Source organism: Oncorhynchus clarkii, chromosome 10, assembly GCF_045791955.1.
Source record: "Oncorhynchus clarkii lewisi isolate Uvic-CL-2024 chromosome 10, UVic_Ocla_1.0, whole genome shotgun sequence".
NCBI classification, from domain to species: Eukaryota; Metazoa; Chordata; class Actinopteri; order Salmoniformes; family Salmonidae; genus Oncorhynchus; species Oncorhynchus clarkii.
This window is the reverse complement of record NC_092156.1, coordinates 6,356,061-6,368,553: the sequence shown is the minus strand read 5'-3', so window position 1 is coordinate 6,368,553 and position 12,493 is coordinate 6,356,061. Positions and strand designations below refer to the sequence as shown.

Sequence of the window (12,493 nt, the reverse complement as noted above, 5' to 3'; positions counted from 1 at the left end):
TCTATAACCACCTAAAAGGAAGCAATTCCCAAACCTTCCATAACAAAGCCATCACCTACAGAGAGATGAACCTGGAGAAGAGTCCCCTAAGCAAGCTGGTCCTGGGGCTCTGTTCACAAACACAAACACACCCTACAGAGCCCCAGGACAGCAGCACAATTAGACCCAACCAAATCATGAGAAAACAAAAAGATAATTACTTGACATATTGGAAAGAATTAACAAAAAAACAGAGCAAACTAGAATGCTATTTGGCCCTACACAGAGAGTACACAGCGGCAGAATACCTGACCACTGTGACTGACCCAAAATTAAGGAAAGCTTTGACTATGTACAGACTCAGTGAGCATAGCCTTGCTATTGAGAAAGGCCGCCGTAGGCAGACATGGCTCTCAAGAGAAGACAGGCTATGTGCACACTGCCCACAAAATGAGGTGGAAACTGAGCTGCACTTCCTAACCTCCTGCCCAATGTATGACCATGTAAGAGAGACATTGGGTCTAATCTCTCTCTTTCTCTCTCTCTCAATTTTCAATTCAATTCAATTTGCTTTATTGGCATGACATAACAATGTACATATTGCCAAAGCTCATTTTGGATATTTCCGATATAAAAATAAAAATGAGAATCAAAATTGTCAACGGGACAACAGTAACAACAATAACCAAGTGTCAAAATAACCATACATTCAACAATAACAATAACCATACAGTAGAGGACATGTGCAGATGGATTGGTCTGTCAGACACTGTCCCTCATCTTATGGCAGGCAGCAATGTAGTGTGCTTCCAACCCACAGCTCTCTGCGTCCTCCCCCAACAGGACAGGTAGCCTTCTCTCAACAGAGAGGTCTTTGAAACCTTGAATAAGGGTTTCATATTTGGGGAAATGACACTCTCTAATTGTTTTGATATTTTTTACATTTTTATCAGGAAATGCAGCTCCGTCTCAGGTTCTGCTGTGGTGCAGTGGTTGCACAGCCTTTCCTCTACAGGGAGACAGGTTCTGTTGTTGTACAGTGGTTGCACAGCCTTTCCTCTACAGGGAGACAGGTTCTGCTGTGGTGCAGTGGTTGCACAGCCTTTCCTTTACAGGGAGACAGGTTCTGCTGTGGTGCAGTGGTTGCACAGCCTTTCCTTTACAGGGAGACAGGTTCTGTTGTTGTGCAGTGGTTGCACAGCCTTTCCTCTACAGGGAGACAGGTTCTGTTGTTGTGCAGTGGTTGCACAGCCTTTCCTCTACAGGGAGACAGGTTCTGCTGTGGTGCAGTGGTTGCACAGCCTTTCCTTTACAGGGAGACAGGTTCTGCTGTGGTGCAGTGGTTGCACAGCCTTTCCTCTACAGGGAGACAGGTTCTGTTGTTGTGCAGTGGTTGCACAGCCTTTCCTTTACAGGGAGACAGGTTCTGTTGTTGTGCAGTGGTTGCACAGCCTTTCCTCTACAGGGAGACAGGTTCTGTTGTTGTGCAGTGGTTGCACAGCCTTTCCTCTACAGGGAGACAGGTTCTGCTGTGGTGCAGTGGTTGCACAGCCTTTCCTTTACAGGGAGACAGGTTCTGCTGTGGTGCAGTGGTTGCACAGCCTTTCCTTTACAGGGAGACAGGTTCTGCTGTGGTGCAGTGGTTGCACAGCCTTTCCTCTACAGGGAGACAGGTTCTGTTGTTGTGCAGTGGTTGCACAGCCTTTCCTCTACAGGGAGACAGGTTCTGCTGTGGTGCAGTGGTTGCACAGCCTTTCCTCTACAGGGAGACAGGTTCTGCTGTGGTGCAGTGGTTGCACAGCCTTTCCTCTACAGGGAGACAGGTTCTGTTGTTGTGCAGTGGTTGCACAGCCTTTCCTCTACAGGGAGACAGGTTCTGTTGTTGTGCAGTGGTTGCACAGCCTTTCCTCTACAGGGAGACAGGTTCTGTTGTTGTGCAGTGGTTGCACAGCCTTTCCTCTACAGGGAGACAGGTTCTGTTGTTGTGCAGTGGTTGCACAGCCTTTCCTCTACAGGGAGACAGGTTCTGTTGTTGTGCAGTGGTTGCACAGCCTTTCCTCTACAGGGAGACAGGTTCTGTTGTTGTGCAGTGGTTGCACAGCCTTTCCTCTACAGGGAGACAGGTTCTGTTGTTGTGCAGTGGTTGCACAGCCTTTCCTCTACAGGGAGACAGGTTCTGTTGTTGTGCAGTGGTTGCACAGCCTTTCCTCTACATGGAGCCAGGTTCTGTTGTTGTGCAGTGGTTGCACAGCCTTTCCTCTACAGGGAGACAGGTTCTGTTGTTGTGCAGTGGTTGCACAGCCTGTCCTCTACATGGAGCCAGGTTCTGTTGTTGTGCAGTGGTTGCACAGCCTGTCCTCTACATGGAGCCAGGTTCTGTTGTTGTACAGTGGTTGCACAGCCTGTCCTCTACATGGAGCCAGGTTCTGTTGTTGTGCAGTGGTTGCACAGCCTGTCCTCTACATGGAGCCAGGTTCTGTTGTTGTACAGTGGTTGCACAGCCTGTCCTCTACATGGAGCCAGGTTCTGTTGTTGTGCAGTGGTTGCACAGCCTGTCCTCTACATGGAGCCAGGTTCTGTTGTTGTGCAGTGGTTGCACAGCCTGTCCTCTACATGGAGCCAGGTTCTGTTGTTGTACAGTGGTTGCACAGCCTGTCCTTTACATGGAGCCAGGTTTTCCTGTGTCTACCCTTCTCAATGGCAAGGCTGTGCTCACTGAGCCTGTACTTTGTCAAGTTTTTTTCTCTCTCTCTGTCTCTGTCTCTCTCTGTCTTTGTTTCTCTGTCTCGTCTCTCATCTCTCTCTTGACTCACCCTGACCAGAGAGGAAGAGACGAAGCGAGAGGTTTTACTCAGCCCAAAAATCTGTCCACTAAAATAAGCCCATGAAATTAGACATTTTTTGTGTCAATGAAAGAGTTTTGACTTTGGTCAACAAAAATATAAAATAGATAGGTACAGGACTCATCATGCATATAACCCTTTTCAACATGGACATTGCCTTTGAGGGCTTCCACCATTTTAAAGTAGTCAATTGGGTGTGGATTCCTATGAGTTGTGAGCAATCAACCAATGAAGAAGAAGACTAATTAACTACTTCAAAATGAAGATAGCCTCAATGGCGCTGTCCATGCTGTCAGAGTTCCTTAGTCGCGGTGCTGCCGATTATTGGCACATGATAAAAGAAGACCCACTGGGCATAGAGGGGGAAGAAATTATTGACTTCTCACCATAGCTACTATTTATTTTCCATGTTTTTCTGCTGGTCTGTTTGTTTTTCAGCCTGTTAGATTCTTGCCTTGGAGTATTTTTGGGGCAGTCAGACTTTGAGCTGAATAGGAATGTCTTTAATCGTGGCTACAAAGGAATGGAGAGAAGAAGAAGGACGAGAATAGAAGATCTCCCCAGCTTTGTAAACAGATGTAGATGGAGGAGAGGGAGGAGGAGGAGGAGGAGAAGGAGAAGGAGAAGGAGGAGGAGGAGGAGAGGGAGGGAGGGAGGGAGGAGGAGGAGGAGGAGGAGAGGGAGGGAGGGAGGAGGAGGAGGGGAGGAGAGGGAGGGAGGGAGGGAGGGAGGGAGGGAGGGAGGAGGAGGGGAGGAGGAGGAGAGAGAGGGAGGGAGGGAGGAGAGAGAGGGAGGAGGAGGAGGGAGGGAGGGAGGGAGGAGGAGGAGAGAGAGGGAGGAGGAGGAGGGAGGGAGGGAGGGAGGGAGGGAGGGAGGGAGGGAGGGAGGGAGGGAGGAGGAGGAGGAGGGAGGAGGAGGAGGAGGGAGGGAGGGAGGGAGGGAGGAGGAGGGAGGAAGAGGAGGAGGAGGAGGGAGGAGGAGAGGGAGGAGGAGGAGGAGGAGGAGGGGGGGGGAGGGAGGAGGAGGAGAGGGAGGGAGGAGGAGGAGGAGGAGGAGGAGGAGGAGGAGAGGGAGGGACGGAGGAGGAGGAGGAGGAGAGGGAGGGAGGGAGGGAGGGAGGGAGGGAGGGAGGGACGAGTAGGGAGGGGGAGGGAGGGGAGGAGGAGGAGGAGGAGGAGGAGGAGGAGGAGGGGAGGGAGGGAGGAGGAGGAGAGGGAGGAGGAGGAGGAGAGGGAGGGAGGAGGAGGAGGAGGAGGAGAGGGAGGAGAGGGAGGAGGAGGAGGAGGAGGAGAGGGAGGAGGAGGAGGAGGAGGGGAGGGAGGAGGAGGAGAGGGAGGAGTAGGAGGAGAGGGAGGGAGGAGGAGGAGGAGGAGGAGAGGGAGGAGAGGGAGGAGGAGGAGGAGGAGGAGGAGGAGAGGGAAGGAGGGAGGAAGAGAGGGAGGAGGAGGAGTGACCATTGTTAACAGAGCAGAGAACTGTTTGTGCGCTCTGTGGTTTCTAGTCCCTGTGAAATAGAGACTCAGTGATTTTGGTTCCCAGGCCCACTTTTTCTCAAGCCCGTACAAAAACCAAATGAAGAGGTTTCAGTCTGTCTGTCTGCCTGTGTATGATGCTGTTTATAGCCTAGCACCAGACTCCTACTAACTGGAAAAGGGTACAAATAGTGGTATCTGGACACTGTTCACAGTCAGTTGATTGTAAGTGAAGTGAGGGCATGTTTAAAAAAGAATATAATGCCTAGTCTTGTAAGCAATGCAAAACATAGGCACTGTCACGAACAACAACATGTTACAATCTTCAATGCAGGCAGGCCTAGGTTGGAGAAGTTGGCAAGCATTGGATACAGACAGTACAAGGAAAGTGAAATATTGTGGACAGATCATAGACAGATCATAGACAGATTATATACAGATTATAGACAGATTATAGACAGATTATATACAGATTATAGACCGATTATAGACAGATCATACACAGATCATAGACAGATCATAGACAGATTATATACAGATTATAGACAGATTATATACAGATTATAGACAGATCATAGACAGATCATAGACAGATCATAGACAGATTATATACAGATTATAGACAGATTATATACAGATTATAGACAGATTATATACAGATTATAGACCGATTATAGACAGATCATAGACAGATTATAGACATATTATAGACAGATCATAGACAGATTTTGATGTCAGTAGTTTTATACCAGTAATTCCACAACTTCCACATTGCTAGGTTGTGTTTCATTGTGTTACATTGCTAAGTGTTGTGTTACATGTGAACATGGTACCAGTGGGTTACATTGATCGTATGTAATAGACAATACAATAAAACAGATCCAAGTAGAGCGAGTGAAACCGGATTAATGCCGTGTTCGAAAACACCTGGGAACTCTGACGGGTTTTTGTTGTTGTTGTTGTTGTTGCTGTTGTTTCTCAGACTGGGAAAAAATAGTTTTTTAAATGGTCGTCCAACTCAGAATTCCAACTCGTGAACTCGGGACTCTTTCTAGAGCTCTGACTTTCCCACGGGAAGATCACCGACGTCATGATTTGACCTCGTATTTCCTAGAGTTCCCAGTTGTCTTGAATGCGGCATGCAAAAGCTAAAAGCCTGAATAGGTATATTGTTCCTCAGCCTGTACTATGTCAAGGCGTGGTGATGTGGACGGCAGAGCAGTAGTTGTCATTTTACATTTTTGGACTTGTATTGTTCCACTGTGGCTCTCTAATTTGGGCCTAGGTAATGTAGATTGGGAAAGCAGCTGCCAGGCTCCGTAACGTAGCTCCAGAGTTAGCGTGGCAGAACCCAGGGCCTTGTCCTCAGACATGGATCTACAGACTTCTATTGGCTGTAGACCAGAGTCCTATGGCGCCATAGGAACACAGCCATGTCTCAGGGCAAGCCTGGACAAGGCCAGACAGAGACAGGACACTCAGACTGGGCCTGCTGGACAGAACAATCAGACTGGGCCTGCTGGACAGAACAATCAGACTGGGCTTGCTGGACAGAACCCTCAGACTGGGCCTGCTGGACAGAACCCTCAGACTGGGCCTGCTGGACAGAACACTCAGACTGGGCCTGCTGGACAGAACCCTCAGACTGGGCCTGCTGGACAGAACAATCAGACTGGGCCTGCTGGACAGAACAATCAGACTGGGCTTGCTGGACAGAACCCTCAGACTGGGCCTGCTGGACAGAACCCTCAGACTGGGCCTGCTGGACAGAACACTCAGACTGGGCCTGCTGGACAGAACAATCAGACTGGGCCTGCTGGACAGAACAATCAGACTGGGCCTGCTGGACAGAACCCTCAGACTGGGCCTGCTGGACAGAACAATCAGACTGGGCCTGCTGGACATTAGCAGCCTCTATCAATCTGTCATAGCTACAGCAGGTTGGGTAAGGTATTTTGGTGGGGGGGCGGATATGACCCTACATGTGCGTGTGTGTGTGTGTGTGACGCGTGTGTGTACGCGTCTCCAGCTGTGTGCTGTGACTACACTCTGTCCTCTGTTTACAATAACATCTCTCCCAGTCGGTCTCTGTAAATACTTAGTTCACATCCAGTTTAACAGTGTTTTCTCTGGGAGAGCTGTAAACACAACGCCTGACCTCTGATTTAGCCCCTATTAGTGTTGTGTTTTGGGGACGACCCAGCTGTATCTGAAGGCCAAACTTTAGCTTCGTCCCCTATAGTGCACTATTTTTGACCCCTATGGGCCCTAATCAAAAGTGGTGCACTATATAGGGAATAGGGTGCTATAGTAGAGCACTATATAGGGAATAGGGTGCTATAGTAGAGCACTATATAGGGAATAGGGTGCTATAGTAGTGCACTATATAGGGAATAGGGTTCTATAGTAGTGCACTATATAGGGAATAGGGTGCTATAGTAGTGCACTATATAGGGAATAGGGTGCTATAGTAGTATACTATATAGGGAATAGGGTGCTATAGTAGTGCACTATATAGGGAATAGGGTATTATCTACTGTAGTCTTCTCTTACTGTAGTCTTCTCTACTGTAGTCTTCTCTTTCTGTAGTCTTCTCTTACTGTAGTATTCTCTACTGTAGTATTCTCTACTGTAGTATTCTCTACTGTAGTCTTCTCTACTATAGTCTTCTCTACTATATTATTCTCTACTGTAGTATTATCTACTGTAGTCTTCTCTACTATAGTCTTCTCTACTATAGTCTTCTCTACTGTAGTCTTCTCTTAATGTAGTCTTCTCTACTGCAGTCTTCTCTTACTATAGTATTCTCTACTATAGTATTCTCTACTGCAGTCTTCTCTACTGTAGTCTTCTCTACTGTAGTATTTAACTACTGTAGTATTATCTACTGTAGTCTTCACTACTGTAGTCTTCTCTACTGTAGTCTTCTCTTACTGTAGTCTTCTCTACTGTAGTCTTCTCTACTGTAGTATTCTCTACTGCAGTCTTCTCTACTGTAGTATTTAACTACTGTAGTATTATCTACTGTAGTCTTCTCTTACTGTGTACTTCTCTTTCTGTAGTATTATCTACTGTAGTCTTCTCTACTTTAGTATTCTCTACTGCAGTCTTATCTACTGTAGTATTTAACTACTGTAGTATTATCTACTGTAGTCTTCTCTTACTGTGTACTTCTCTTTCTATAGTATTATCTACTGTAGTCTTCTCTACTGTAGTCTTCTCTTACTGTCTACTTCTCTTTCTATAGTATTATCTACTGTAGTCTACTCTTACTGTAGTCTTCTCTACTGTAGTCTTCTCTTACTGTGTACTTCTCTTTCTGTAGTCTTCTCTTTCTGTAGTCTTCTCTACTGTAGTCCACGTTTGCTGTATACTTCTCTTTCTGTAGTCTACTCTTACTGTATTCTTCTCTTTATGTAGTATTATCTACTGTAGTCTTCTCTTTCTGTAGCATTACCTACTACCGCCTTCTCTTACTGTAGTCTTCTCTACTGTAATCTACTCTTACTGTAGTCTTCTCTACTGTAATCTACTCTTACTGTAGTCTTTGATAAGGGACTACAGGAAGAGCAGTAGATCAACCATACACGTTGCGTAAGGGTTTTGCAGTTTAAAATAAATCTCTCGATGGTGCAGCTGTAGAACTTTTTGAGGATCTGAGGACCCATGCCAAATCTTCTCCTGAGTGGGAAAAAGCGCTGTCGTGCCCTCTTCACGACTGTCTTGTTGTGTTTGGATCATGATGTTTTGTTGGCGATGTGGACACCAAGGAATAGAAATTCTCGACCCGGTCCACTACAGCCTCGTCATTGTGAATGGGGGCCTGTTCGGCCGTCCTTTTCCTGTAGTCCACAATCAGCTCCTTTGTCTTGCTCACATTGAGGGAGAGGTTGTTGTCTGCCAGGTCTCGGACCTCCTCCCTATAGGCTGTCTCCTTGTTGTCAGTGATCAGGCCTACCACTGTTGTGTCGTCAACAAACTTAATGATGGTGTTGGAGTCGTACTTGGCCACGCAGTTGTGGGTGAACAGGGACTACAGGTGGGGACTAAGCACACAACCCTGAGGGGCCCCCGTGTTGAGGATCAGTGTGGCGGATGTGTTGTTGCCTGCCCTCACCACCAGAGCTGTGTTTTGTGTTAAATGAGCGACACCTGCTCTGTTGATGTCTTCATACTGTCCTTTACAAAAACCAATAGGCCTATGCTACTGTATGTATGCTGGTCACAGCAAAGCAAAGCTGACTGACATGATATAACCACAACCACTTATTTTGCTACCTATTCCAATTTGCAACATGGTAAAATCACAGCTGGTTTGGTTCCCCCTCTGTCTGTTTTGGATCTAACTCCTGGTTTGGTTAAATATTTGGGTTGGTTCTAAAATCACAGCTGGTTTGGTTCCCCCTCTGTCTGGTTTGGTTCTAAACCCCTGGCTCGGTTCTAAACCCCTGGTTTGGTTAAACGTCTGATTTGGTTCTAAACCCCTGGTTTGGTTAAATGTATGGTTTGGTTCTAAACCCCTGGTTTAGTTAAACGTCTGGTTTGGTTCTAAACGTCTGGTTTGGTTAAATGTCTGGGTTGGTTCTAAACCCCTGGTTTGGTTAAACGTCTGTTTTGGTTTTAACTCCTGGTTTGGTTAAATGTCTGTGTTGGTTCTAAACCCCTGGTCTGGTTAAACATCTGGTTTGGTTCTAAACCCCTGGCTCGGTTCTAAACCCCTGGTTTGGTTAAACGTCTGGTTTGGTTCTAAACCCCTGGTTTGGTTCTAAACCCCTGGTTTGGTTAAATGTCTGGTTTGGTTCTAAACCGCTGGTTTGGTTCTAAACCCCTGGTTTGGTTCTAAACGTCTGGTTTGGTTCTAAACCCCTGGTTTGGTTAAACGTCTGATTTGGTTCTAAACCCCTGGTTTGGTTAAATGTCTGGTTTGGTTCTAAACCCCTGGTTTAGTTAAACGTCTGGTTTGGTTCTAAACGTCTGGTTTGGTTAAATGTCTGGGTTGATTCTAAACCCCTGGTTTGGTTAAACGTCTGTTTTGGTTTTAACTCCTGGTTTGGTTAAATGTCTGTGTTGGTTCTAAACCCCTGGTCTGGTTAAACATCTGGTTTGGTTCTAAACCCCTGGCTCGGTTCTAAACCCCTGGCTCGGTTCTAAACCCCTGGTTTGGTTAAACGTCTGGTTTGGTTCTAAACCCCTGGTTTGGTTCTAAACCCCTGGTTTGGTTAAATGTCTGGTTTGGTTCTAAACCGCTGGTTTGGTTCTAAACCCCTGGTTTGGTTCTAAACGTCTGGTTTGGTTCTAAACCCCTGGTTTGGTTAAATGTCTGGTTGGCTTCGCCTGCTTTGTTTAAATGTCTGGGTTGGCTCTAAACCCCTGCTTTCTCTCTCTCCTCTCCAGTCCCACCCTCTGTCCCTGTGCAACACCAGTGAAGATGAGCGCCAGGAGTCAGACTTCATCAGCATCGTCAAGCTGGAGAGCCCGGAGCGCAAGGTGCCTCAGTGTCTGCCCCTGCTCCACAAGGTAAGACCATTGTACACATGCATACTGTGGACAAACTATGGACGGTTTGAGTGGTGGCAGTGATTCAGTTGAATAGTTAAATAAATATCTTGTCCAAGTGAAGGGCTGTCTTCGCCGGGCCATATCTGTCCTCCCCTAAGACTCTGTGAGGCTCAGTAACCTACTGCCAGACATAGGACGGAAACATTATGACATGTTCTGTGTAGCGTACACCGATTGTCTGCTATTTGTTTCTGATTGTGTATTGTACGTATCTTGGTCGTTAAAGATGACCCTATCCATTTTAATGGAGGAGAGTCAGACACAGATAAATCTTTTCCCCTGGCCTACTGTCCACTCCTACAGTAGATCCAGCTAAATCTTTCCCCTGGTCTACTGTCCACTCCTACAGTAGATCCGGCTAAATCTTTTCCCCTGGCCTACTGTCCACTCCTACAGTAGATCCGGCTAAATCTTTCCCCTGGTCTACTGTCCACTCCTACAGTAGATCCGGCTAAATCTTTCCCCTGGTCTACTGTCCACTCCTACAGTAGATCCGGCTAAATCTTTCCCCTGGTCTACTGTCCACTCCTACAGTAGATCCAGCTAAATCTTTCCCCCTGGTCTACTGTCCACTCCTACAGTAGATCCGGCTAAATCTTTCCCCCTGGTCTACTGTCCACTCCTACAGTAGATCCAAATAAATCGTTCCCCCTGGTCTACTGTCCACTCCTACAGTAGATCCAGCTAAGAGATCCTCCTGCTTCCTGGCGCTGGATGTGAGGCGCTGAGGTCACAGCTATCACTGGTCATACCCAGGACCCCAGGCTAAGGTCACAGCTATCCCTGGTCGTAACCAGGACCCCGTGCTAAGGTCACAGCTATCACTGGTCGTAACCAGGACCCCGTGCTAAGGTCACAGCTATCCCTGGTTATACCCAGGACCCCGTGCTAAGGTCACAGCTATCACTGGTAGTAACCAAGACCCCTGGCTGAGGTCACAGCTATCACTGGTCGTAACCAGGACCCCGTGCTAAGGTCACAGCTATCACTGGTAGTAACCAGGACCCCGTGCTAAGGTCACAGCTATCACTGGTCGTAACCAGGACCCCGTACTTAATTGTTCTGCAAAAACATAAGTGTAGGAATAACTGAGTCACTGCAGACTGACAAAAAAAACTTTGAATCAAGCTTTAATGTCTACACTGTGTTGTCCCTTAAACACATCAAGTTCTCCCCCTTATACAGAGGGGCCCTTGAACAAAGGCCTTTTGGTGTAGTCTGGAGCGAGAGAGGCCCCCCTCTCTCCCTCAGTGGTAGCAGATATGTTTTGAGATCAGATGTGGGTATATAGTCCTGTTGTCTGGGTACTCTGTCAGAACTATAAAATGCTGTAAACCAGCATTTCTCAAACTTGGTCCTGGGAACCTCAAGGGGTACGCATTCTGTTTTTATGTTGCCATAGTACTAGACAGCTGATTGGATGATATTTGGATGAAACCACTTCATAGTAGGTTGACCCAAGTATGATAAATGACTGTATCTGGGCCTTTGTTGTTACTGGTCCCCTCCCCCTTGTCCATCACTTGGATATTAAAGCAGAATTATATAACAATGGTAGCGTTTTATAATCTTAACTAATTTAAATTATGTCATACGTTAAAACCCAAATCATACCTATTTGTTTACAAACCGTAAAATTATCTGCAGCTGAATTTGTCTGAACGATACTGGTAACGTCTATGTTGTGACTGTTACCCAGCAAGTTACTTAGCAACATGCTGGGGGAAAAAAAAACCCACACTGTGTTGTGACTTGATGCCATAGTGTTAAATTAACGTATTCCCGAAAAATGACGACATCCGACAGCAGTAGCTGCTTCTCATTTCGGGTGGACAGGCAGCACCGATAATTACCATAATGTCACACGCGTGTGCAGTGCACATTTCGAGCGAAGTTGCTTTATCAATTGGGATGAACATTTGATGGGTCTTGCCAGGAAGTTATTCCTGAGCACGGATGGTGTACCATCATTAACCGTGGGTCAGTGCTGACCATAAGTATCAGAGGTTTTGATGAGGCTGACACGGTGGCTGTAACTGAGAGCTGCTTTGACTTGTGAATGGTATTTTTTATGTAACACACCTGATAGTCACTATGGTTACTGTTATACCATCCCTACATTGAGTCTAGTATTTTTTTATGTAACACACCTGATAGTCACTATGGTTACTGTTATACCATCCCTACATTGAGTCTAGTATTTTTTTATGTAACACACCTGATAGTCACTATGGTTACTGTTATACCATCCCGACATTGAGTCTAGTATTTTTTTATGTAACACACCTGATAGTCACTATGGTTACTGTTATACCATCCCTACATTGAGTCTAGTATTTTTTTATGTAACACACCTGATAGTCACTATGGTTACTGTTATACCATCCCTACATTGAGTCTAGTATTTTTTTTATGTAACACACCTGATAGTCACTATGGTTACTGTTATACCATCCCTACATTGAGTCTAGTATTTTTTTATGTAACACACCTGATAGTCACTATGGTTACTGTTATACCATCCCTACATTGAGTCTAGTATTTTTTTATGTAACACACCTGATAGTCACTATGGTTACTGTTATACCATCCCGACATTGAGTCTAGTATTTTTTATGTAACACACCTGATAGTCACCAT

General features: G+C 46.3%; 1 protein-coding gene across 1 annotated transcript in view; it reads left to right on the top strand.

Annotated features, from left to right (window-relative positions):
* LOC139417959 (E3 ubiquitin-protein ligase RNF43-like) overlaps positions 1 to 12,493 on the top strand; it is a 223,348-nt gene that overhangs the window by 123,439 nt on the left and 87,416 nt on the right. The window contains exon 2 of the mRNA XM_071166984.1: positions 9,689 to 9,811. Coding sequence (XP_071023085.1) covers positions 9,689 to 9,811 — 123 coding nt within the window. The remainder of the gene's footprint in view (positions 1 to 9,688; positions 9,812 to 12,493) is intronic.